The sequence below is a fragment of the Thalassophryne amazonica genome, chromosome 19, assembly GCF_902500255.1.
Source record: "Thalassophryne amazonica chromosome 19, fThaAma1.1, whole genome shotgun sequence".
In the NCBI taxonomy this organism is placed as follows: domain Eukaryota; kingdom Metazoa; phylum Chordata; class Actinopteri; order Batrachoidiformes; family Batrachoididae; genus Thalassophryne; species Thalassophryne amazonica.
In genome coordinates, this window is record NC_047121.1 from 63,355,560 (window position 1) to 63,383,369 (window position 27,810).

The 27,810-nt window shown below is 40.4% G+C and overlaps 1 protein-coding gene across 1 annotated transcript; it reads right to left on the minus strand.

Annotated features, from left to right (window-relative positions):
* Window positions 1-3,497: 3,497 nt before the first annotated feature.
* Window positions 3,498-27,690, minus strand: lin52 (lin-52 DREAM MuvB core complex component). The gene is made up of 6 exons (XM_034159755.1): window positions 27,579-27,690; window positions 26,081-26,155; window positions 25,940-25,977; window positions 25,743-25,809; window positions 25,135-25,218; window positions 3,498-3,815 (listed from the first exon to the last, which is right to left on the minus strand). The coding sequence occupies exons 1-6, from the start codon at window positions 27,658-27,660 to the stop codon at window positions 3,760-3,762; spliced, it is 402 nt and encodes a 133-aa protein (XP_034015646.1). The 5' UTR covers window positions 27,661-27,690; the 3' UTR covers window positions 3,498-3,759.
* Window positions 27,691-27,810: the final 120 nt, after the last annotated feature.

The following is a 27,810-nucleotide window of genomic DNA, read 5'->3' on the forward strand; positions in this document are numbered from 1 at the left end:
GGATCACACGTTTATCACAAGAGAAGACAAGAGAGCATGAACCTCCCCTCATTGCCAAAGAAGCGAAAATGTGAAGGGAAACTAAATTGTGACCGGTGATGACAAGATGCAGTTTGCAACCTGACCACTAGATAACACTAAATCCTACACATTGAGCTTGAAACAGATATCAATGTTAAGTGTTCTGTTAACTACGTTAAAAATATAAATTAACCAGCTGTATTTATTTAAGAATAAATTAGTTTCGAGTACTTGTCAAAAATATCAATATATGGATTTTTGTACTGCTGTTATTTGACAGCATCTCATTGGATTATTAGATTTTATTTTTTTTAAACTTCGGTTATATTGCACAAGTTATTAACATCTTAATCATCTGGGTAATTTATGCAAATATCACCAGGAAACAGTCGTAGTATCTATTTAATATGTAAATATTAAATCACTGCATGGTACTGCCAAATTTCCTCCCTTAATAATATGCAAATTTATTCACAGAGCACACCAAAAATACAATCAGGTCATGTACACCCAAATGTATACCTTTGGTATAAGGATCAAATGTCTACAAAGAATTGCCCTAGAGGCATCATGAAACTATATCCATGTGCACACAGATGGATGTAACCATGGGGCATAAAAAGAGATTAGTCACTCATGGAGATGATGAAGAATTACAGCCCTAAAGACGATCAATATGTAAGACGGTTTCCAAAAATAAAAACATCTTGCAAGACTAACGGTAGCGTCAGCTGCAACCTCCTTGTCGATGCAAGAAAAACTACTGAGCTGTTCTGCTTTCCCAAAGCTCTGTGATGTTCTGTGCGAGTTTGTTTTCTCATGACTGCTCCACACAGTGACGTGTTTAGAAGCTGCCTGCAGGCATTGCTTAATTAGGCGAGGAGTTGATTAATTTGCACTAATTGACAGCTAATTTAAGGACTCGGGGCACATCGGATTGACGTTTGTTGGGGCACACAGGCTATGCGAGGTCAAGGCAGTGCATGGCGGATGAGGATGAAGGTTTTTTTTTTTCTCCCTCTATATATGGACGACCTGCTCTGTGGGAACCGACTGGCTGTTTATGAGCCTGTTTGTCTGCAGGCTACGTGACAGGCAGCCAGCCACCACGTCTGCGCCGTACTGAAGATGTCAGGTCATTTAGCCCGTCAGAGCTCAGCGAGCTGATCGATGTTTTTCAGTCAGCATCAACAAGTGCCCCACTGACAGCAAGGACACTTTGGCCTGGCGTTACATCTTAATAAGTTTTTATTGTCGGAATAATAATACTTATTATTATTAAAAAGCTATCAATCTGTCAATAAAATGGTGTAAAAATGGCACCTATAAAAATGTTTGGACACTTTTGGTTTCACACTTTTTTTTATTACATCAAATTTATAACAAGAAATTAAAGTAACAAAACCAAGCAAATGACGAACCATATTAACAGTCTGATATGGGATTTAAACTATTAATCTATAGATTTTATAGAATAAATGAAAGGCATCAGAGGGCTGATGAATACCCTGCATGCTCTACATACCACAATATAAATTACAAGTAAACATACATACATGTATGTCTGTAATGGTGTTTTTGACAATGTATAACTTTATCATATGACTTCTGTATGACTTCATTATGAAGTCATTCATGCCAACCAATCACAAATATTTTGTTGATTAATATATTCTTCAAATAATCCATCTAGGCTTCTGAAGTTAACTTTGCCCAAACTTTGCATAGTTATCTTTGGTAGTAGCTGGTGATGGCCAGGAAAGAATAAGGAAACCAGGAAATGCAAAACAAGCTGGGGGGAATGTATCGGAATCAGAATGTATTTGAGGAAATCTTTGCTGCAGTAGCAACACATAGGTACAAGAAGACGGCAAGGCAGTGCTGTGGCCAGATAAAAGAACCTCACAAGTACAAAAAAGATGAAGGATCACATTGCAAAAAGCAGAAGAATTTGGCTTCAGCTGGACTGAGTTTGGAAACATGTAGGATGAGCCGGATTTAAAAAACATGTCTTAACAGTATCGGACTAGAAAGCAATCCAACTCGAGCCGGATTGCCAATCCCAATCTGAACGGACTCTTTGTGAGAAGAAAATAGTTCAAATCTAAACCTGAATCTCTTGCATGGCTTCAGAGTTGTCACAGGTGTCTTGGTGGTGTCTCCCTCTTGCATGGTCACTCAGTTTTTGATTTGCTATACACAGTACCACACTGTGCATATTTCTTAAGGACTGATGTAAACTAACTATAAAACATCTTTAGTGACTTTGAAATATCTGTCCCAAGTGGTAATTTGTAACATGTTGCAAAGATTTGCTTTCACTGTGAGAAAAGAGGGTGTAATTTCATAAATATTAAGACAGAATTATTATTTTATTTGGTGTCATAAAAAGTTTAAATATATATAAACACCAAAATTTTTCATGCATGTACATACGGCATGAAAAACAAATCTATTTGTATGCGCATTTGTTTGTGCTAAATCTCATCTTTACAGTATCGAAAAATATAAAATCATTCAGCTGATGTTCTCAAATTTCTTGTCCCATGTGTTTCAAATAGAGAAGTTAACTTTTTCAATGTAGTCTTTGCAGGTGTTATAAATATGCAGACAGAGAATCTACTCCTTTTTTTGGGGGGGGGTTGTCACAGTGGATCCGGAATGCATCGGTGTGCCGATTTGGCACAAGGTTCACGCCCTTCATGCAGCAATCTGTTAATCGCTTAACAACTGGATATAGTGGCGGCCTATAAAACAAATAATAAGGTATTTCCATCTTACATGCAGTACACCGAGACCCAAAGTCTATTTTCTTGCAGAATTATACAAATAATCGTTTTTTTTTTTTTTTTTTTTGCAGAGGTGAACCGGGGTATGTGTAAGAAGCAGGGAGGGGGTGAAGCCACTGACGCAACGGCAACCTGAGTCCATGTGAATCGGAAAGACGATTAGGGGCTTATTAGTGTCCTGTGGAGAAGTGTAACTTGTTGGGAGTGAGCGTCTAGAGGCCCAGCGACATCTCCAGCTGAGAACAATCCGAGCCACTGTCTCGCCTAATTATGGCAGATGGACTTCTTTTTGTTTCCCGTTCGGCATGCCTGTCTGATTCCCTTTTTGCCCGGCCACTAGCTCCCACAACGCTGAAATGTGCTAATTAGAAAAGAAATGGTCCTAGTAATTATGTCAACTTTCATTAACAACGACGACAATGAGCAATATTATTTTTACGCAATGTTTTGTGTCGGGGAGCCTTGTTTCCAATGCTCATTAAATGGAAATCATGGCACGGTAGCCGGGAAAGCGCTCTCACATTGGAGCTTCTCACATGTGCGCAGCCAGAGAGCAGCTACACATTGTCGAACGGCACAGCCATGAAGTTATTGCCCTAATCAAACGCCCAGCATTCGCTAAACAACCTGTTGAATCATCAACTTTAACTGCATGAGCCTAAAAACCGAATTAATGCTCAGTCACCCTTTCATTGCAAAACTTTATTTAACAATTTCACCAACTGCAAAAATATACATCATGTTTAAAATCAGAATAAATTAGACACGTTTAATGGAGACAGATTGACAAGCTACAATAAAATTAAGTGAAAATTGATCGTTCGTGTTTTCGCGAAGAAGCGTTCTGTCAAACTTCAAAGAGAATCTCGTCATTATCAAAGCTCAGATCTGATTCACCTCCAGATCTCATGTTTCGTTTATGGAGGGGGGAAAGTGGAAAAAAGTTACGTCACTTCTTGGGCCTCTCCAAGATGTTCAGAAACTTCCCTCTGGTCATTTCTCGTGCTGGAAAGCAAGAACAAACCACAAAATCAAATATTTTGATGCAATGAAAAATGAAGTGAATCTGTGGAGTTTGGTCTCGTGTTTGAGTTAATACACAATGGGGGGGTAAATAAAAAAATAAAAAATAAAATCGTACCCACAAATCAATTGTATCTCCAACAGCTTCAGAAGAGTTGCTTAGTAATGCAGAGCATGTATTTAATATCTGCAGCATCACACCGGGAGATAATTTAGACAAACATCTGTTCATTCTGGACAACATAAAACCGAGACGCAGATACCGGAGAGACTCTGCTGATTGCTTGATTAGTGTCTAAACGCACTGAGGTATTCAGACGTGCGCGGACGTGAATGTTCAAAATGAGAGGAGGACACTGACAGGAAGAATATCAGTTCATCTGAAAGTGTGATTATGGGAACAGACATAAATCACTGATCAGACATTAAAGCCTCATTCTCACCTACATGATTTGACCATGACCATCAAACCTGGCCGGATCCTGGAGATACTACACAGTTTGAAGCTGTTCAAGTCTGGTTCTGGATCAGGTGTTGTGCTGCTTTTGTTGAACCAATTCTTGTGGTATCTTGGTGACTTTTGTTTCCTCTTGGTGCCATCTTTTGCAGTCTTACTAGAACCTTATTTTCCGGAGCATAACATCCTTATTGCACAGGGTGCCATTCTATTACGATCAACCACGATCCAAAACAAGTGCAAAATACGGGATGAAACAGCTCTCTCCGGCTTGCTTCCCAACAGGCTGGCTTATAAATTACCGACCTGGTAACTGGACGGCTTATAAAGTGCAGTCCTGGCAACCCCGCCCGATAAAGAAACCAATGAGCTGCGCCCTCGGCCAGAACCGCAACAAACGCTGTTTCTGCTTCAAATTTTTACCCCAGTGGAGCACAGTCAAACAAGTTTCCCTGTTTAACGATCTTCAAATATGACTGAAGCTGTAAAGTCTACAAACATCCTGGCGTTACCACGCTTTGAAAATTTGACCCCAAATTCAAAACTGGTGCCGATGACACCTGTAACTACTATGTAAACAAAGTTTGTTCAAGAATGACAAAGATGAATCAAGAAGTTACTGCGATGCTTCAAAACGTGCCCCAATTTGCTATTCGAGATTAAACGGTAAGGGACGGTGCTCTGTGGAATAGCACCATGTCAATTTGCACAACACAAGATTAGAATTGTAATAACTAAGGCTGCTCTTTCATCTGTATGACCATTTCATGATTTCTGAACATTTTTTCTGACATCTGTAGAAGCCAAACTGGCAGTTGCCTTTTTTTATAATAATCTGTTAAAAACACTGCTCTTTGCAGATGATGTGGTCCTGTAAGCATCATCGGCCTGTGACCTCCAGCACTCCATGAGTTGGTTCACAGCCGAGTGTGAAGCAGTTGGGATGAGAATCAGCCCCTCTAAATCTGAGGCCATGGTTCTCAGCAGGAAACCGATGGACTACCTACTCCGGGTAGGGAATGAGGTCTTGCCCCAAGTGAAGAAGTTCAAGCAGCTCGGCATCTTGCTCACGAGTGGGGGATGATGTCAATGGAGCGTGAGACTGTCCAGAGAATTGGTGGAGCAGGGACGGTGTTGCATTCACTTTACTGTACTTTTGTGATGAAACAGGGAGTGGAGCTGAAAGGCAGGGCTCTTGAGCTACCGGTCAAGCTTCGTTCCTACTCTCACCTATGGTCATGAGGGTTGGGTCATGACCGAAAGAACTAGATTGCGGGTACAAGTGCCCGAAATGTATTTTCTCAGAAGGGTGGCTGGAGTCTCCCTTAGAGACAGGGTGAGAAGGTCAGTCATTCGTGAGGAGCTCAAAGTAGAGCTACTGCTCCTCCATGTTTAGAAGAGTGAGCTGAGGTGGTTCGATTGTAATTTATTGGTTGTACTACAACCTTTGGAGAGAGGTGTCATTTGATTTTAAACAGCGATTCGCTTTGAAGTTATTAATTCCGGCCGGACTATAACTTGACTCAGCAGTGAGCGGCACAGCGGTTGGAGCTGTGCGAACCAAACGGAGGACTATTCTCGTTTGTTGCCCACAACAAGACAAGAGTCCCAGTTAGTGACTTCAATCCGCACAAAAGTGGCTCACGACTGACATCTTTAAATGGCTGTGAGAGGGGTTAAGAAGCAGACTTGCCGCTTCTGAAAAGCAGTGAAGCACAGAACCAAAGAAGCAGCGCATCGAAGCGGCTGATTACAGACTCGCTGCAGGGTCTGTAATCAACGTAGAGAAATGATCATTTTCCCGACAAGCACCGTCAAAAACAACGGCTGCTCTGAAGGACCAATTAGGGAATCGTTCAGCAAAAACATTATTGATGTCGGTGGATCGAATCATTTCTTAATGATTCTTGAAAAGAACCGGTTCTCGATACCCATCCCTAGTTGCACCAGAGTAAAAAATTGTAACTTATACTTCAGAAAATACAACAATAAGGCCACAGTGTTGTTGAACAGAAGTCTTGCATGTTGATTTGTATCCATGATATTGGCAAGATTCAAGATGACTTTTCACATGGTGTTTTCGTGGACACTCATGGTTAAAATAGTCTATGTGCGAGTGAGGCCTTACAAAAAAAAAAAAGACTTTTTATATTTACATACAAAAATTCCTTTCTGTTTACTTAAACTAAATCCTATGCATTGCAGCTTTAAATATAAGATGGGCTTGCGATAAAATCCACTTCTGCACAATGTGACCCCTTTAATATGCTCAACACCATCTGAAAACAGAATGTTCTCTGCTGAAAGCCATCTGTGAAATTAGTCTTCATAGGGAGAGGCTTTTGTGTCAATGAAAACGACATCATTATGGAGACTGCAGGGATTTTCCTGCTGCATCGCTGCAAACCCTGGAGAAGCACCATCCAGGTACAGTAATTATTCTTTGTCAAAGATGAGAGGATCAAGCTCTCAGCGCCACTGTTGTTTCCAGGAGCCGCAAAGCTGCGTTCACCTCCACGTCTTTATTTGGCCTCTAACACTGTACATCACATACAATTACAAACACAGAGCAGTGGCTCGAATCCTGCGGATATTAAATGAGCAAAAAGCAGAAAGTCATCCAGCTTCATAAAGCAAGCAAGAAGAATGTGATCGGGATATCAAGCGGCTGCGTGCTGGTGAGGCAGAGCTCCGCCTCCCCCAGCCCACAGCACCTAATGAAAAAAGTGGAGGGAGCGCTTAGTAATTTAGATGAATTGCCCGGTGTGGAATGATAATGGTGTGTTTGGTCGTGGGGGCCACATCACCTTGAGGTGTCCGTCATTAGGTTAAAGATGATGCTAATTGGAATGAGATGGATTCATTTTGCACATTGCTGTCGCTTCAAATCACCCTGAATAGAGTCATCAGAGGACCTGTGGACATGCATCGGCTGCCTCAGACAGAAGCCATCAAAACGAGGCGAAAGAAAGCAATTACATTGGGATAACCCCAAAACCGAAGATCACCGATGGTGCTTTCTTATTAGGAGCAGTTGCGCTCCGAATGCTGATGGACAGCCATTAGTCTTTTTTTATATATATATCTATATATATAGATATATATATATAGATTTAAGGTGTGATCTCCTCTCTCCCCTGTCGTCAGTTCCTCCATCTTCAGATGAACCCCAAAACAGCAAAGCAGGTCATGTATGACTGTGTCACACCACATCTCATTAATTACAGCTCTGACTTCCCTGTGCTCAGATTCAAACTCATATCACAGATTTAACACCAAAAACAAATCACTAATTCTAAGTTAAAGTATTGTAAAGACTTATGTGAATGGCAGCTGCACAGATACAGTGGAGATGTCCAAAATACAAACATCACAAAGTCATAACTGTCTTTAAAAATTAGAAAAATATAATATAATAACGGAATCTATCTACTGAAAGTAAGACTGATGACCACAGTGGGCTACAGAGTTAACACTTAACTCATTTACACCCACATACTTACATACATTATTTACGTCAGCAAGGATGTTCAGCAAAACATCCACTAGAGGACACTGCTGAGCCTGTGGAAAGTTACTAACAACATCAAACATGGTGATGGTAGATAATTACGTGAGATGTGGTAATTTTGCTGCCTTGCTCACAGCTATCAGTGGCACAACTTTCATTGCTTTATTGAAAAACAATGGAATATCCAGTTTACCATCTGTCTCATACGAGAGGTGACATCACAAATGTTGAGTATCAGGTGGGTGTGGATGTAAATGAAGGCTTTGTTTGGATCAAGGTATCTTGTCACCTCTGGCAACATTTTGCAATCTAGTTGTTGGTTTATTGACAGGATTAGCCAAAAACTAATAAAGCTGTTTTCAACCAATGACAAGGACGGGCTTTACTTGGAATAAAAGTCACTACATTTGGGTGGTTGACCTGCAAAAGTCTGAAGCTAGCTCGTCTGTGTCCTGAATACGGTCCATTGATTTTGGTGATATCTCAGAGATGGACATTATTAGCATTGTGAGATATGAAGTCTTCGAACTGTTGATGGAATCAGTAGTTGGCAGAGATTCTAGACAGTTCTGCTTTTGCCAACAATGGTGTGCCTAATTCTCACAACACTAAAAATAGAAGGGAAATCCTCTCCCTCATGTCCACCAAGCTGCATGAAATTAATCCATTTGGCAGATTCGTCTGTAGTTTATCCAGTAACCATTTATTGTAAAAACTAACAGCTCAATAGTAAAAGAAAGAAAGAAAAAAACAAGCCTTTTACAGTTTCCTAAAGTCAAAGGTTTAATTTTCAAATTACGTTTTGCTTTTTGGGTTTTTTTTGCTCCCTTTTTTATCTTGAGATGATTCTTATTTTTCCTGTCACAAACACCTTCATGATCAGCTAAAACCATCACTGGGTGACTGCAACTCATCACAGGGAAGCAGTTAAAAATGTTTTGATTCATTACTGACTTTTGACCTGCATGGTGGCAAACACTTCCCATTTTCATTTACAAACCACTGCAAGTTCAAATATACAGCAGGATACTGAAACACTGATTCATGCTTTTATGTTCTCCAGAATTTGTCAAACAAGAGAATGAAACATCTACAGATGACTCAAAATACAGAATTTTGACTGAAATTTTTAAATTTATTGTTTGTGCCAGCATCTCTCCACTGGCTGCCTGTTCATCTCAGGCAGATTTTAAAGAACTGCAAATGACTTACAAGACACTGAAAGGCCATTTGATTAAATTTTTTTATGCAACATTTTCTATGTATTTCACATTTTATTGCTTCCATTGTTACATTTAATTGTTGCAATTTGTATACATGATTTGAATGTGCTACATTATTATTATTACTGGTGCAGTGCCCATAGGAAGTATGTATTCCTATAGAAAAGTGGGAGCTTTGTTGGAGATCTTTGTCAAAGCTGGCACGTGAGAATGTTCCATCTTGTGATAATAAAACAAGAAGCGTCTGTGTGTTTGTTTGTAGCTCACATATCTCTCATAATGTTTGTGTATTATTTATTTCTTTAATTTATTTCTTCCATCTCTCCCCCCGTGAACGCGCATCTGTTTAAGGCAGAGTGACTCGTCTTTGTCGACGATCTTAGTCGAAATTGGTGCGCGAGAACGTTCCGCCTTGTGACAAAAAAACAAGAAGCGTCTGTGTGTTTGTTTGTGGCTCACATATCTCTCATAATGTTTTTTGGATTATTTATTTCTTCCGTCTCTCCCCTGTGAACGCGCATCTGTTTAAGGCAGAGAGTGACTCGTCTTTGTTGACGATCTTTGTCAAAGCTGACGCGTGAAAACGTTGCACCTTGTGATAATAAAGCAAGAAGCGTCTGTGTGTCTGTCTGCGGCTCACATATCTCTCAGAGTGTTTGTGTATTATTTATTTCTTTAATTTATTTCTTCCGTCTCTCCCCCGTGAACGCATTAGAGATAGTCATCTGTTTAAGACAGAGAGTGACTCATCTTTGTCGACGATCTTTGTCGAAGCTGATGCCGAGAACGTTGCACCTTGTACCAATAATGATGACTTCAAAATAAAGGTTTTGAACACTGATCCCAAAAATTTCCATAATAAAGGATGCACATCATCGTGCGCAAGCCATATCCAAAAGCCGAGGCCGATATGACACAGTCAGAGAGATATGCGAGCCACATACATACGCACAGATGTATCTTTATAGCTTTATAGAAAGATTATTACAGGTGGATCACAAATAGTGCAGCAGATAACTGAAACAATCATGCAAATGTTGATAAAAGCATCACATTTGGCAGAAATACTCCTTAGACATTCCTCTTTTGATAAAACCGATTAGCCACTTCAATTTTCAATCAGTGGCCAGGTAGGTCTATGGAGTTATGGGATAAAAACAGCAACAATGGTGACAAAGGTCAGTTTCAGTTTGTACAGGGGTCAAAAGTTAAAGTTGCTCCAATGATGGTAAAAAGTGATGCAAATTATTGGTTGAGCTAATAGGATTAATAAATGGAATAGTTTTGACAGTGTTGAATGCTTCTCCAAAGTAAAGGTCAAACAAGGTCAATGTCCATTGGATTCTATGAATGTGACATATGTTACCCCGTAACGTGATAACTAAGCATGATACATGATCCAAACTATTCCTTTTTAAAACCCTGTTAAATCAACTAATAATTTACATCACTTTTTACCAACATTGGAGCAACTTTAACTTTTGACCCCTGTACAAACTGACACTGACCTTTGTCACCATTCTTGCTGTTTTTATCCCATAACTCCATAGAATTCAGTCACAGATAGTCCAAACCATACCTTTTTGGAATCTTTATGATCAGGCAAATAATGTGGCATAGGTTTCAATATGATTAGAGCATCTTTTAATTTTGACCCCTGTGTAATTCTTCAATTGACCTCTACCTGAACGCTGACTGAAAACTCAAGTGGCCAATCGTTTTTTCAAAAGAGGAATGTCTAAGGAGTATTTCTGCCGAATTTGATGCTTTTATCACCATTTGCAGGATTCTGCTCTAAATATTCTCTTATCTGCTGCACTAAAATGCCAAATCAATTCTCAAAAGTGCTCAAAATGTTTTAATCAAAAAATCAATTGCTCGCTTAATCTACTATCTGGATGTCATGGTCAGAAATACTTGTTTCTTTAGGTGTCCTACTTATTGACCTTTTGTGACGTGTGTATGTGTGTGTGTGTAGGGGTGGGGGAGGTGTAATTTAAAGAAAACGTGACAACCAATTAATAACTAATATAAAACACTCAAAAGTCCAAACATTCACACACTGTCTTTTTTTCCATATACACACACCCACGCACACTATCATACAGCACAGCAGATCAATACTGATTAGTGGGACTTAGAGATTTGTTTAGTTGATTAGAAAGGTCAATTAGTAATTTTGCTCTAAGTTAATCAGCATGTTGTTAAGCCTGCCATCCATATAAATGACACTTTATAGATTCTGCGGACCATCTCTTTGCCCTGTTGATTTGTTGGCATCTAATTATCATTTCGGTTTGAGATTCCATCACTGGTGACTCTGGTAAAGTGGGGCAGCTACAGCCATCAAGATGTTCAATCATATACAGTTTTACCCTAATTTGAGGTGATTTTACTTCAGCCAAGTTAAACTACAAGTGCAACTCCTGGGCAGCAATTTAGATAACTAAGCTGCTTTCGGGTTTTCCACATACTGTGATGCACTGTTTTTATGTGTTTTTTCTGACATTGTGAAATTAATATATTTTAGTTTTTAAGGGTTGGCTAGAAGAAACGTGCACTTTGAAGACACCTATGTGGGCTCAAGCAAACTGAAATGTGGATTTTTCTTCCACAGTTTAATACACTGTATAAGTAAACACATTTGACAGCTTATTTGCTGACAAATGATGATGATTAGTTGGCATTCCACAACAACCGTTCACAAATTCAAAAATGTCAGGGCCCACTTTGAAATCTCGTAATGTTGCACCCACCCAAACCTTCAATCGCAATTTTGACAGACATGTAAAACTAAGATCAAGTGTAAGATTAATGAAAAACAAGTCGAGTCTGAGAGGATGCGCTGGTGCTGCTGCTGCATCCACAACACTGCAGAACTGCCCCGGGTCCTGGATGGCAACCACACAGGCAGACAACCCACATCTATAAAATAGCGATCTACAGTAGTGTTCAGAATAATAGTAGTGCTATGTGACTAAAAAGATTAATCCAGGTTTTGAGTATATTTCTTATTGTTACATGGGAAACAAGGTACCAGTAGATTCAGTAGATTCGCACAAATCCAACAAGACCAAGCATTCATGATATGTACACTCTTAAGGTTATGAAATTGGGCTATTAGTAAAAAAAAAGTAGAAAAGGGGGTGTTCAGAATAATAGTAGCATCTGCTGTTGACGCTACAAACTCAAAACTATTATGTTCAAACTGCTTTTTTAGCAATCCTGTGAATCACTAAATTAGTATTTAGTTGTATAACCACAGTTTTTCATGATTTCTTCATATCTGCGAGGCATTAATTTTGTTGGTTTGGAACCATGATTTTGCTCATTCACTAGTGTGCTTGGGGTCATTGTCTTGTTGAAACACCCATTTCAAGGGCATGTCCTCTTCAGCATAAGGCAACATGACCTCTTCAAGTATTTTGACATATCCAAACTGATCCATGATACCTGGTATGCGATATATAGGCCCAACACCATAGTAGGAGAAACATGCCCATATCATGATGCTTGCACCACCATGCTTCACTGTCTTCACTGTGAACTGTGGCTTGAATTCAGAGTTTGGGGGTCGTCTCACAAACTGTCTGCGGCCCTTGGACCCAAAAAGAACAATTTTACTCTCATCAGTCCACAAAATATTCCTCCATTTCTCTTTAGGCCAGTTGATGTGTTCTTTGGCAAATTGTAACCTCTTCTGCACGTCTTTTATTTAAGAGAGGGACTTTGCGGGGGATTCTTGCAAATAAATTAGCTTCACACAGGCATCTTCTAACTGTCACAGCACTTACAGGTAACTCCAGACTGTCTTTGATAATCCTGGAGCTGATCAATGTGTGAGCCTCTGCCATTCTGGTTATTCTTCTATCCATTTTGATGGTTGTTTTCCATTTTCTTCCAAGCGTCTCTGTTTTTTTTGTCCATTTTAAAGCAATGGAGATCACTGTAGATGAACAGCCTATAATTTTTTGCACCTGCGTATAGGTTTTCCCCTCTCCAGTCAACTTTTTCATCAAACTACGCTGTTCTTCTGAACAATGTCTTGGATGTCCCATTTTCCTCAGGCTTTCAAAGAGAAAAGCATGTTGAACAGGTGCTGGTTTCATCCTTAAATAGGGGACACCTGATTCACACCTGTTTGTTCCACAAAACTGACACACTCACTGACTGAATGCCACACTACTATTATTGTGAACACCCCCTTTTCTACTTTTTTTTTTTTTACTAATAGCCCAATTTCATAGCCTTAAGAGTGTGCATATCATGAATGCTTGGTCTTGTTGGATTTGTGAGAATCTACTGAATCTACTGGTACCTTGTTTCCCATGTAACAATAAGAAATATACTCAAAACCTGGATTAATCTTTTTAGTCACATAGCACTACTATTATTCTGAACACTACTGTACCTGCTGCTGTCAGGTGAAATGTGGACGTCCCCTTGGCCTTCTCTAGCTACCAGGCTCCTCGACACTGAGGCACCTGTGTGCTGGACCATGCACAGAGAAACGCACCACATGGCCAAAATGTCGTAGCTGACGCTCCCCCACAATGCAAGTGATCCTCCTCATCCTAGTTTCTCCAACTGCTCGTTTGATACAAAGTCATTCCAGCGGTAGCCAAGGATCCTTCAAAGTCACCCAGTACCAAAGACTTCCAGTCATCACCTTAGGTCACTAGTTAGCATCAAAGTCTCACTCACAACCACACAGCAAGGCAGACAGCAGTAGGACCCGTAAGACTTGGACCTTCGTTTGCCTGCAAAGATATCAGAACTGCCAAACACCTCTGTCCAGTGACCTCATGACTCCACAAGCTCTTCCCAGGCGTCTCTCAATATCAAAGGTTGAAGACCCAGAAACATGTACATCACTGCCGAGATAAGAGAATGTCACTAAAAGTTCAGGTCTTTCCCCACATGCGGATACACTTCTGATGACTGAGACCAGGAAGTCACTAAAACCCTGAATCTTAGTCTTAATCCATCACCATCTCAAACCCAGACATGCTGATTCATCACTCAGCTTCTCAAGTCCAGCAATCAGAGCATTCACTGACTCCACAAACATCACAGGATCATCTGTGAAGTCAAGGTCAGTAAACCGTTCCTCGCCAACCCTACCCAACACCTGGTCCATGCAAGCATTAAACAGTGCAGGTGCCGGAACACTCCCCTGATGAATGCCAGTTTTCACGGGGAAAATAAACTCAAGAGTCTCTGCCTCCACTCCGTACAGCACTCAAAGTATCTGTGGATAGGCTGGCGTTGACATCCAGTCGCTTTCTGGGGATCCTACGATGTCTCAAAGAGCAGCTCAATCAACTGAATCAAATGCGTTGCGAAAATCAACATAGGCCACAAGTAATAAAAAAGCACTGCCGATACTTACATGGAGCAATGAAGAACAACATAATTTCTTTCCCATAGTTTAGTTTTATCACTTTTAAGTAATTTTAAAATTAATTTCAAAATGGAAAAATAAAAAAATCTATGTCTACTGCCTTCTCACAATCCACCTGCAGTACCGTTATGCACCAGCACGCTTTGGGAATCATGTCTGTACCTCAACAAATGCCTTAAATATCATATCTGGCAATGTTTTCTTACAAAAAACATGCAAAACAAGTCATGGGCCTGGTTTCATAAAACTAAACTGTTAGATTAGCGGTCTTACATTAGTCAATGATTTTCAAGGTCATAGCGGCCTCTTGACTCCCGTTGCCAAGAAACAACGCCAATGCGCAACAGTTTTGTTTACGTCTGGGCTGGTCCGTCTGCTGAGTCTGCCGCAGGAGAAGAGAAGTGTTCCCGATTTCAGAGTCCGTGTATTCTCCATTGGATTATTCCAGTCCTGGAACACTCGCTTCTGCCGCAAGCATCTCCTTCCTTCCTCCTCCATCAAGTGGTGGCACATGATAACTGCCTTTTTTTTGCAGTTAAGACACTGACATTTTGTCGACTAAAATAAGATTAGCTTCCCCTGAACCAGGCTAAAAACTTTAGTTGGGGTAACGCGGAAGTTTAACCAACTAAGTGCTTTGTGCAACAACTAACGTCAAAAGATGAGTCGACTAAGTGAGTTTAGTCCACTAAACAAGATTAGACTGCTTTATGAAACCAGGCCCTGGTCTCATCCATTTATCTGCATCAGTCCAAAATGTAAAAAGTTCTACTCAAGGCCAGACACAGACAACATTCCAGCAAACATGATCAAAACTGGCTCATTGGCTTTTGGAGTCATTCCGCTAGCAAACCAACTCACTTGACTGAAAACTGAAGCGATTAGAACTGGAAAGCCGAGCTCCAGCTCAGGTTACTGTCTGAGACCGAGACCAGTTTCCTGGATCCTCACTGCTGTGGCTCCCACATCAGTCCACTAATCCTCTGGCTGTGGATTTGGGCCTGATTACTGCTGCTCAGGTACAACGCCGCAACAGAGATTAACCTATATCTACAAAAAAAAAAACCTAAAGGTGTCCTGTGGCTATTTAAATCATCACCCATTTTCCCAAATGAAACGGTAAGACCCAGCGACCATGCACGAGGACATTCTGTTGTCAATCCCATGTTTCTGCTATTATGTGTCGCGCATGGCGAATCATTTTCATTTGGCAAATCCCAAGAGGCTGGAATGCAAATGCAAAGGAAATGCGTCGGTGTAACATCTTACTTTCCGCTCGTTTACGGTGAGTGATCTGGGTGTCATTGTTGCAACTCGCCTCCAGCCCCCACCGTAACTCCCATGTGTATAAAATGAGAGTAATCATCACTCAGCCCCCCGCACCACCTCTCTCTCTCTCTCACACACACACACACCCCCCCCCTTGGATGGCGCGTTCCCGGTGAACTGCTGGACCCCTGTTAGCTCTAAAGACAGATGACCACCTGGGTTAACTGGAGTCCTGGACCCCGGCCCTGACTGCTCCAATTCACTTTCATTAAGCGTTAGAAGGACTATCCGACCCTCACCGGCCATCTGAGTGTGACTCAGCTATTACAGGCTGTAAGCTTTATTTAATGGATTTAACATCCACTTTCACCCCCCTCCTCCCTGGGGAGGAGGGGGACACAGAGGAGATGACACACACACATGCGCAGAAACACTTAACAACACATTCCAACCCCCCCCCCCCCCCCCCCCCCCCCCGCCTTACCAGCCATACACCTGACGCTCATGTTTGTGTTCAAAATTCAATTACCCACTTATTGATACTTCACGGGGATATTTAAGATGCAGACACGAGCTGTGATTTCCCCGGGGAGCCACTGGTTCCTCTTTATGTCCCAACCGAGAGGCCCCTCCCCTCCTGCCCACCTCCTCCAATGCATTTTCGCCTGGCTGAAACACACACGCACACACACACCAAAACAAACACATCTGCACCTTCCAACCCCTGCCCCAGCCTATGCCTGTTCAAGAGGTGTCCTTATTAATAGGCAATCAGTCAAAAATCATTCATTAAAAAGCCTAAAAGGTTTTACATCCGCACTATGATTAGCTGGGAAAGAAAATCCAATGAATTCCTAATGCCTTTATGGAAATGAGGTGTCATTTCCGATCTGCTCAGGGAGGCAGCAGGCGGTGTGTGTGTGTGTGTGTCTGTGAGAGCGAGTGTGTGCGGTTAAGCTCTGCCTCCTCCTTTCACAGAGCTCAGACACTGATCCTGCCCAAGATACGAACAAGCTGCATCAGATACAGCAGCAACCTGCTGCACAGGCTCACAAAATGCTCACGTCATCTTCCTGAAAAATCTGTGCTGAATCTCTAGTAATTTACCAAACCAGTGATAAGAAAAAGTACTATCAGCAGGGCCCAATACTACACTGGATACCTGCAGATTTGAGATGATATCTATAACACAGTGAGGCATATCGCAGGACAACCCTGCACTTCAAAGCCGATTTCATAAATTCATTTTAGCGGTGATTCTGTATTGAAGATTTGACACAAAGTTAAAATGATTTTTCATGGTTTGTACAAGTTAAATCAGATCTGTTTCATAGCTCGCAGCAGCTGCTTCAAACAAAAAACAGGTCTCCCATTGCTGATTTTTGGCACCCAATTGCTTTTAGCCATTAAAATAAACAAAAAAATACAACGGGATACCCAATCGGAGCATGCTACAGTGTGTAATCTGTTGTAAAAGAATAATTATAGATTCTACTGACGAATCAGGAATTTTTTTTAAATTGAGCAAAAAATTGTGACATATGTACATATGATTTCTTGGGGGGGGTAATATAAATTTACAAAAATCTTAAAATAAATTTCACATTGTCATGATGGGCATAGTGTGTAGAATTTTGAGGGGAAAATAGATTGGATGGATTAAGGCTGTAACAAAAAATGTGGAAAAAGTGAAGCACTCTGAATGAATACTTTCTGGATGCACTGTAACTGTATGACACCATGGCATACAAAATTTAGACTGCTGCTATGGACAATCAGGCTTGATTTACTTATTTTTGGAATCAGGAAGGCAAAAATCTGCAAAATCGGAAGACTGGTCTAAGAGCTGTCAAATCTTCACATACACTACAAATCAAGAAGAATGTCACACCTTTGTAGACCATACAGAGTGGAATGAGATGGATCTGAGATGTTTCAGGTGTAAGTCCACCAAACTGTCAGCTGGTGGTGCTATAAAAATAATAACCCACTGTTCCTACAGAGGTGACATGAGCTGGAATGGAGTCTGCACCTCAAAACCTTTCGAAGAAAGCAATTGTTTTTCCAAGTGTAATTCCACAGAGCTGCAACTTAGTGGTGCTAGACAGGTGAATCAATTTTTGGTTTTCACACAACCAATAAAGCTCCTTTCACACCCGGCCAGCATAGAGTTGCATTGTGCTGTGTATCTAGTACGCAGGAATGGCTGCGCAAGTTGCCGGGGAGCGGGGGGGGGCTTGGCTCCATGACGCTCTTTTGACGGACTGCCTGGACACACAGATGGATTTGATACATTAGTCAGAATACATTACTTCCAGGAGTTAATGGCCTTTATTTATTGTTCAACAATCATGAGAGAACTTGAGGATTCCTTTTATACCCAATCATGACACACAATTAGTGCCCTCAGTTCCCAAACGCTTATTGAGTGTTGTTAGAAGGAAATATGATGCAACACAGTGGTAAACATACCACTGTCCCAGCTTTTTTGAAACATGTTGCAGGCATCCATTTCAAAATGAGCAAATATTTGCACAAAAACAATAAAGTTTATCAATTTGAACATTAAATATCTTGTCTTTGTGGTGTATTCAGTTAAATATAGGTTGAAGAGGATTTGCAAATTATTGTATTCTGTTTTTATTTACATTTTACATAACGTCCCAATGTCATTGGAATTGCAGTTGTACAAATATCAACAAATATGAAGGAATTCTATATAACTGTTATGGAGATATTGACCAAAGAGCTAAAAATTTACAACTGGAGGACAATAACAGAACAGAATAATGTTACTAATTTTTTTAAATTGCACAATTTGATATGGGAGGCATCAGGCTCTGTGCCAAACTTGTTACAAACTTGAAGAAAATGTAGTAAGCTTCCCAATGGAAAGCTGGAGTAAGCTTGTTCCTTTTGGGCTACTGTATCAACATGGCGACCTCCACAAGGGACCCGCTCCCATATAGAGGTGAAGGGCTCATTCTCTTATTATTCTTTCGGCTGCTCCTGTTAGTGGTCGCCACAGCAGATCAATCATTTTAATATCACCCTGTCCTCTGTCACACCAACCACCTGCATGTCCTCCCTCAGCACATCCATAAACTTCCTCTTTGGCTTCCCTCTTCTCCTCCTGCCTGGTGGCTTCATCCTCAGCATCTTTCTCCCTATATACCCTGGGTCCCTCCTCAAACTCACCTCTCTGACTTTGTCTCCAAAACATCCCACCTAAGCTGTCTCCTTGATATGTTCATTCCTAATCCCGGAGAGCTGATTCTAAGGTTGTGAAAATACATCAAATCATTGTTGCAAGTACTTACAATGAACAGATGTGTATGAATGTTATATTCCATTTCTGCTGCGGAACAGTGTCGCTTTAATTTTAATAAGTATTAAGTGTTGCAGAAAATCCTGTTATTACAGACTGCAACTTTACCCTTTAGTAATATCATTCCACTACATGTTTCTGATAATGCTGTGTGATTTGTATTCTGTTTAAATTGATCCGTTTTGACGGCAACTTTTTTTTGCCAAAACCTACTGTTTCACATCTATTTGTTTATTGATCTACCTCGCACTTGTACCATTTCATCCATATACCTGATACATTCATGCACAATTGGACATTTTTTATTGAATGTGGCATTTATAAGCACCTAGCATATAAGCAGTGCTACTAATATGAAAAACTAAACCCAACTTTTTACAGGTAGCCACCACGGGGGCTGATCTGTGTTGGTCCATTTCAGTACAATGGCACACAGATCACTGTTAGAATTCATGTGTAAAACACAATTTTGCTCATTTCTAACAAGCGATCTAACTTCAACATCCTAGTAATCTAAATTATGAATCTGTGCAGAGCTGAGAGGATGAGCCCAGTGGTGTAGGAGAGGTGACGAAGGGGAAGAAGGGCAGTTATTGTGGTGTTTCTCATTCAGCGGCTGTCAGCACAGGCACTTCATAACCACCCGCCCCACGGTCAGCCCGCCCTTGATGGATTGATGGCGGCACATTAGCACCAGTGGGGCCCTGTGAATGCAATCATATTCAGCAGCGGCATGCTTCTAATAGGCCGGAGATTGATCCTGAGGGTGAGGAGGAGGTGGTGAACGCAGCCCCATTAGAAGCTGTCAGGGCAGGGTGACCTTCAGCTTCTCCTTCATACAGGAAGAAGCTCCAAGGGTCACACCGAGTCTAAAAGTGTGGGTTTGGGAAAAGTGCACTGTGGTGTTCAACAAGAAACAACAGGTGGCACTACACTCTGAAATCCATTTTTCCACCGACTTGGTGCAGTTCGTTAGATGTATGCAGAAGTCATATTTCTGCTGTCTGACCTTTTCCTTTCCATATAACACAACAGATAAAATCGAGGTTCAAGTCTCCTATGAGGCAAACAGCAGCTGAAATGTAAAGACTTCTGTGTGCAGAGCAGGTAACTCAATGGGGTAGGCGCTGGGATATCAAGATGTAGACCTGGGTTACCCGAGTGTGTCCTTAGACAAGACTCTAAAGCAGTCCAGTGCCAGTCTTGGCTGGGGAAGTAACCTGTGATGGGCTGGAATCCCCTCCAGTGGAGTCAAACTCTCATCCACATCACGCTACAAGATGCGGTGATAAGCACCGGTGTCACCGACCGAACGGTCCCCCCTGTTTGTTGTTTTTTTTAGCAAGAAACTTCAATGATGTCTTTTGGGGCCCACTGACATAAATGTAAACTTGTTGTAAAGTAGTATCATATGTGAGCTTTAACAAAAGTATCACTATCTCCCATCAGCCTGTGTGAACACACATTTTCTGAAAGGTGGTGCTGGCAAAAGAGGGAGAGGATGGACTTGTCTTATACTGGGGGTTTTACAGACAGGCAGGGTACACATCGGACTGCATTTATATAGCACTTTTCCATCTGAATCAGAAGCTCAAAGTGCTTTACAATGATGCCTCATGCAAGACACTCAACTGCACATTGGGAGCAACTGGGGGATTAAGGACCTTGCCCAAGGGCCCTTAGTGATTTTCTGCTACAGCAGGGGTTTGAACCAAGGATCCTCTGGTCTCAAACCCACTGCTTACTAGACCATCACCTCTCCTCGCCAGTGGTTGAAAACCATGGTTAACTGCATTTTGCACAATATGTGACCCCTCCCAACGCGGGGTGCGGGTGCCCCTCGGGGACACCAAAGATCCAACTGTGATCCAATCGTGTCAAAATCAAAAGTGCACATGTTAAATTAAGTTATAATAACAAACTTACTGCACAAATTTGCAGTCCAGCTGTACTGATGCTGTTTAAGGAATAACTGAGAGCAGTCTAGTTCAAACATCACCACTGGTACATGTGTAAAATACAGTCACTGACCTGTGACAAAAGTAGGTTCCGTATCATTGGACACAACAAGATTTGCCAAGGGTTCAACACTCTGTCCAATCAGAGATAAACACAAGTTATCCAACATTCATTAGGAACTCACACCTTCCACAGGAAAAGCGTATGTCAGTTTGTGAGTGACTTCCTTTCTGTCACTGTAATCAACGAAAACGATATTTCACATTCATCAATTTACACTCACATCACAGCTTTCAGCATTAGTGCTGTTTGTTACCATGCCATGATCAATGCAATGCCTTCTTTTTACTATAGAAATTAAGAGCATTTCTTCACAGGACAAGTCTTAATTGGGAAGAAGTGGCCTTGAGCCTACAAGTGTGATAGAGCGCTGCCGATAAGCTCTCGCAGCCATCCTGCTACCAGCCGTCTCAGGAGCCGAGGCCCTCCAGCACATCCCCACGGAACACTCAGCTTTCAATTACCTCCAATAACAGCACTTATCAGAGTCCTCAGCTTTCCCCAGAGACTCAGGGCTTGATGCCCGTGTTCAGCAGCTCACGACAGGAGCATTCAACACGGGGCGGAGTAACAGCTGGGGCCTGAGGAAGAGGCACGCGTCAAGCCCCCTGGGACCAGACCAGGCCAGCGTCACGCAGCCATTATTGGGTGTGTTGGTAAGGTAGATGGATGGATGGGCAGCTGCCTTGGCATCAAGTCTGCCATGCTTTCCCCCCCCTGTACAAACGCATGTGCACGAGCCGAGCACAGTATGTGTGTGCACACTATCTGATTCTCAACCGCAGAAAAGGTAAATAATGTTCCACGTCATGTTCATGTGTTGTTCGTCGCTGCGGTCGTCGGCTGGGTGAGATTTCACTGCTTGATTGTGCTCAGCCCATTAACCGGCTCCATCTTTAATGGTTCCCATATCGAAGGCGGAGGGACAGTAAATCCTGTCTCCTGCCTTCACTCCTCCGTGCCTCTGTGGAGTCTCGTTTATGGGTACTGAAGAGCGCAAAAACATGATGAAAAAGTAGCCGAGATTTACAAGGCCTCCCCTGACAGCCAGGAAAAGGAGAAAATTAAACCAGAGAGCATTAAACAGGCGCCCATTACAGGGCTGCTCCGACACCAATAATAACCATCATTGTGTCCTGTCATCCCGAGGAACACGACGTGACTGCAAAGCCCTCCACCCACGACAGTGAACATCATTATACCAGCCTCTGGTTTCAGAAGTCAGAGCGATAAGACACTTTGTCAACAAATTACCGCTCACGGACTATGCTAATAAATCAGGGTATGCCACACAGATGCAGATGCCTTTTAATCTGACTAAACATGTGCACACACATTTATCAAAGCTTTCAGAATTCCTACAAAATGTGAGAGGTTATTTCTGAAGCAAAATGAAGAGTTTCATCTGAAAAAAAAGTGGTGTTCTTAAATGACTGCTTTAGGTATGGAGTTATAAAGCTATTATATCAAATAAATAAATAAACAAACAAACAAGCAAGAGCAATCTGAGATTTCTGACATCCGCTAATCCGGATCCGGATCACCTCAAAAATTTAATGGAGTCTTCCATGGCCTTATCTGTGGTGAAAATTTCATCAAAATCCGTGCAGTAGTTTTGACTTAATCCTGCTAACAGTCACACAAGTAAATAAATAATAAACGCCGATGATTTTATTATGTCCTTGTCAGATGTAAAAATCCTCTCCAGTTTAGATTAATATTTAAGTAAGAAAAGAGATTTTATTGATTATATATACAGTGAGGAAACATTTTAAGAGCCATTTTAAAAAATGCATTTTTTTGTTGTTTTTAGTTGTTGCTCTGTACAAATCCTTCAATCATTCCACTTAAATTAGAAGAAACTTCCTAGTCTCTTTGAGATCTACAAATAATTAGAATATTTTCAAGTACCGTAGTTTCTGGACAATACATTGCATCAGCGTATTAGTCGTATTGCATCTATACAAAAACACATCACAAAGAAATAAAAGACATATATAAGTCACACCCATCTATAAGTTGCAGTTAGTTTTGAAATGTGGTGCTACTGCTTCATGCAACAAGAAGCAAAATGACTTGAATCTGCACATTATTTATCTGTAGTGCAAACACTATTTTAATGCGAAAAAGCTACTGGCTAATTAATGCTACTGCATGAGACACAAAGACATCAAGTGTAAACTGCAGATGAAAACGTGCACATTTACCTCATTAAATGCAATTAAACATTTTGAAACCCCAGTACATTTCAAAAACATTACAGTTTGCCTTAGTTTAGTTTAACTATCCTCCTTGTTGCTGTTCTGGCTGTCTCACACAGTTCAAACAATTAGAATGCCAAGTAGTATGAAGGTTAGTTTATTCAAGTGCATGCCCTTTCAGTTTGAGAGCATGATTTATTAATTTTATTCCATCTCAAAAACCCTGCATGTCCTTCACATTCAGATCTTCTTCTTCATTTACTGATTGTGACATCCAGCTTAATGGTGCTACCTTCTGCTCTAGAGGGTGAATCACAGTACCTCTTTCAGATCAGTATATAGGAGCAGCTTAACATGAGTGTCGATGGCCCTATTTTGTGGCCATAGACAATCATGCAGTTTTTTTTTCCCATATAGAAGTCACTTTGAAATATAAGTCGCAGGATCAGTGACAAATAAAAAAATCATGAATTTTACTCTGGAAAATAAGGTATGTATATGTTAAAGTTTTAATCAAAGAATTTAAAACATATATTTTTTGCAACCTACATTCAGAGATCCTTTTTGAAAGATGTTTTTGAAAGCAGTTAATTCATTGGAATATAAAAGGGCTAAAAGGCTGTGAAAACCCACAAGAGCTACACATTTATAAACAACCAGAAAAGCGGCAAGCTCTTCTTTTTTGCAAATTTGCATCTCAATATTTTGGGTTGTGTTATTATTTATTTATTTTCGATTATTTTTGATAAAACCTGTCCAAATTAATTACATGCTTGAAACTACTTTAACTGTAGCGAGTGAAAAATGCAGTGAGTGAATGAATAATCCCAGTCCATCGCCTCCAGTTTAACAGGATAATTCAAAAAACAACAGACTCAAATTAACCCAAATTAAAAGGGCACCTCAATGAAGATAAATCAATTAATTAACCAAAAAGCAATTTTGTTTTGTTATGTAACACATCATTGACCTGTCTACCACCTGAGGGACATATTTGGGCTTGTTGCAGGAAATAATCATCATTATATGATATATTATATATGGAAATTAGGAGCAGGTGTGGTTGATGCTTCTTTCATTTCCAAAGCCTCAACAGCCATGGTTGCTTGTTGTTTTATGTACATCTTGCAGTTAAATTGTTCTGCCTGGTTGAAAGCCTAAATGCATTATGTGTTTATATACTCAGTAAAGACGGGTCTTTAGCACAATTCCTTGTAACTTGTATGCTTTTTCCACTTGAAAAAAAATACATATCCATATTTCTCTTATGGGAATATGAGCACTTAACTCCTTCTCGCTAATCCACACTTTATAAGGATTAGGATGATTTTGACAGTGGGGAATGGATTAAAAATTAGATTTGGTATCCATCAAACACTTGTGGTATGAGATCCAGATGACACACTATTAACTTTTTAATACACTGTTTACAGTTTTTTTTATGTCCTAAATCAGTTGAATGAAGTCTGTAAGGTCTGTGTAAATTTGCTGTTTGGCACAATTGTACAACTGATCCCAAAGCACAATGTTAAAACTTACTCGGTACAACACTGTCCCTTTAGATTAAAAAACAGTATAATGGCCCTGCTGTGAAACTGTAATTGCCATATTGTGAAAAATATTCCTACTTCTATGAGTCCTGCTGATGTAGAAAGAAGGAAAGGACATTACCACCATCTAGTGGTAAAACAGAAATACCACTTAAGTGGCCTACTACTGTTTTTAACCATTTGTTTCACATCTGTTAGATGAATCGCCTATCAGATTTTTAGTTACAGTTATTACAAACTCATTAAAATATGAAGTTCTTTTTCCCACTTCAGATGAGCACTCATGCTTCATAAATAATGCTTTCAAAGCAAACCAAAGTCTTTTGTTTATGTACTTACACTCCTCTAAGCCCAGCTGATAGGCAAGGTTCTGAAGTCCTTTGACCTTTTCCATTAGATTGGCGGTTGTCAGACTTCCCAGCTCTATAGAACGATAACAAAACCCATAATGAGACCTCTGGACTACTTATAGAAAACAGTTATCTCATTTAACAGGATTATGTATTAAAACTCTTTGTGCTCACGATATTCAACTGACTTTGAGGCAACTAAAAACTGAAAATAAAAACTAAACTTCATCTTTCACTGGCACCATGGACAAGTATATGACCTGTGTGCTTGTGTAAACATTTACATTATACGCACAGTGAGTCTGCGACGTTCAAACATCTAGTACGTCCCTGTTGTACTGCACTAATAATAGTTATAAGAATTAAATTCAATTTTAAAATAGTATTTAAACATTGGACACCATTTTCATTGTTCTTTAAGTTCTTTTCAAAAATGAAGTTATATTGCCTGCAACCCCCCCTTTTTTCTGAAAAAATTATCTTATCCATGACTTAAAATTGTGATCCAATCTGAACTGTGAGCTTTGTGATCCATCACACCCCTACACTACTCTGCTACAGGCAGAAATACACAATTTCCAAAATTCTGCCCATTACCTTTCAACATTTCGATGTCCTCACTTTCGAGGTCTGCCATCCACTTGGGGGGTGAATTAGTGATGGGCTGTGACACAAAATCTAAGTGAATAGACAGCTGATGAAAAAATTGAGTGTTTTGGCTTAGCCTGTACGCACTCATGCTTATTTCATTAAGCAGTTTGCAAAGTAAACAAGCAGTCGTGCATCGAACTCACTGTTTTACAAGATGCAGCAAATTCTGCGACTCCCGGCACTGTGAGTGAAAGAGATTTTATGATAATTAAATAACATACATCATTAATTTGTCCATAATTATTTATGAAGTTTGTAATTGTACAAGGTGAATCCATGCTTACGCTGCTCTGGCCACAAATCTGGCGACGTCCTGTCCAAATTCTCAAAACTCAGCAGAGAGGTTTCAAAATCATCATCTGTCAAGACACAAAAACACTTTTACTTCTGAAAAAAATATTTGGGGATTCCACCAATTTGCTAGTTGTAACTGATGAAGTGACAAAGTGTTTTTTTTTCTGTCGATATGGTTGACCATTATTGTTTATCTAAGAGTATCCATTCATCCATCCATTTTCTATACCCACTTACTCCAATTACAGGTCACTGGGGAGCTGCAGCCTATCTCAGCAGTCATAGGGCGTGAGGCGGGGTACACCCTGGACAAGATGCCAGTCTGTCAAAGGGCCACATATAGACAAACACATTCACAACCGCATGCACACCTACAGACAATTTAAAGTTTCCAATCCACCTAGCTTGCATGTCTTTGGATGTGGGAGGAAGCCGGAGCACCCGAAGGGAACCCACGCAAACGCAGGGAGAACATGCAAACTCCACAAAGAACAGTCACAGGTGGGAATCGATCCCATGACCTTCTTGCTGTGAGGAAACAGTGCTAACGACTAAGCCACCGTATTGCCCTATCTAAAGTACGTTTTTCTATATTATGGCTTTAGCACCGTATTTGTTGCAGTTTTTTTTTTTTTTTTTTGTATCTAGTTTGGGAAGTCCCTGGTGCGACTTATTTACTGAAGAATCACACAACTGTTGTTGATAATAATAATAATTATTATTATAAAGCCTATTTATAGAAGACTTCCCCCAGAATCAAAGCACTTCACAAAATAAACTCTAATAATAAAAGAATAAATGACAATAATGAAAATAATTCTGCAAGAATCTACAAAATAACCCAAATTAAAGAGCTGATAATACAGAAAAAAAGTGTGACTAATACTACAGTGCAACGTACCTTCCGGTGCGACTTATATAAGGTTTTTTTTTTTTTTTTAACAGGTGTAACTTACTGTATCCTCCACAAAATATGGTAGTTCTGAGCCCATCAGTTGATGAACAGACTGCTTGACTGACAGAAATGAGTAATGATGACGAGTAGGACATGACTGACCAATCAATTTCCTGTAACTAATCGATTAATTAAAAATAATTTTAGCTCGCAGCAAATGCTGTTTACAAAACCACCATAACACGAACAGCCGCCAAAAACTGCCTAACACAAAGAACAAACTTCAGTAATCACAGTGATGTGGCAAAACTAAAGTGATAACACCAAATTAAACGAGCTTATTGTTAACAAAGCAGAATATTTATGGTCAACAACAGACCGTTTGTGTTTAATGGACAGGAGACTGAGGCTAGTGACAGCTTTAGCCAACGCAAAAACATCTAACAGCACCAATACTACACCCACCTGTGTATTCTGTTATCTTCAAATATTCACGCAAGCCATAATGAGACCAAAATAGCAATATATAGTTGTTAAAAAATGCCAAAATGACATTTTTACAGAGTACAACAAGGTAAGGAATTAGAATTTACCTCCATTTGGCGACGCCATCTTCAGAATAAACACGTGATTAATGTCGACCAATGACAGCAGCCGATCTCCGAGCTGACGCATTCGGCTGTAGTTCGACACAACTGCCGCTAGATGGCCGCCGCTCAATAGCAACCAATCACACACCCATGGAGGAACTAAAATAAATAAAATCTAAATGTAATTTAATCGGAATAAAAGATATTTATAGAATATTGTTAATCTATTTAAGAC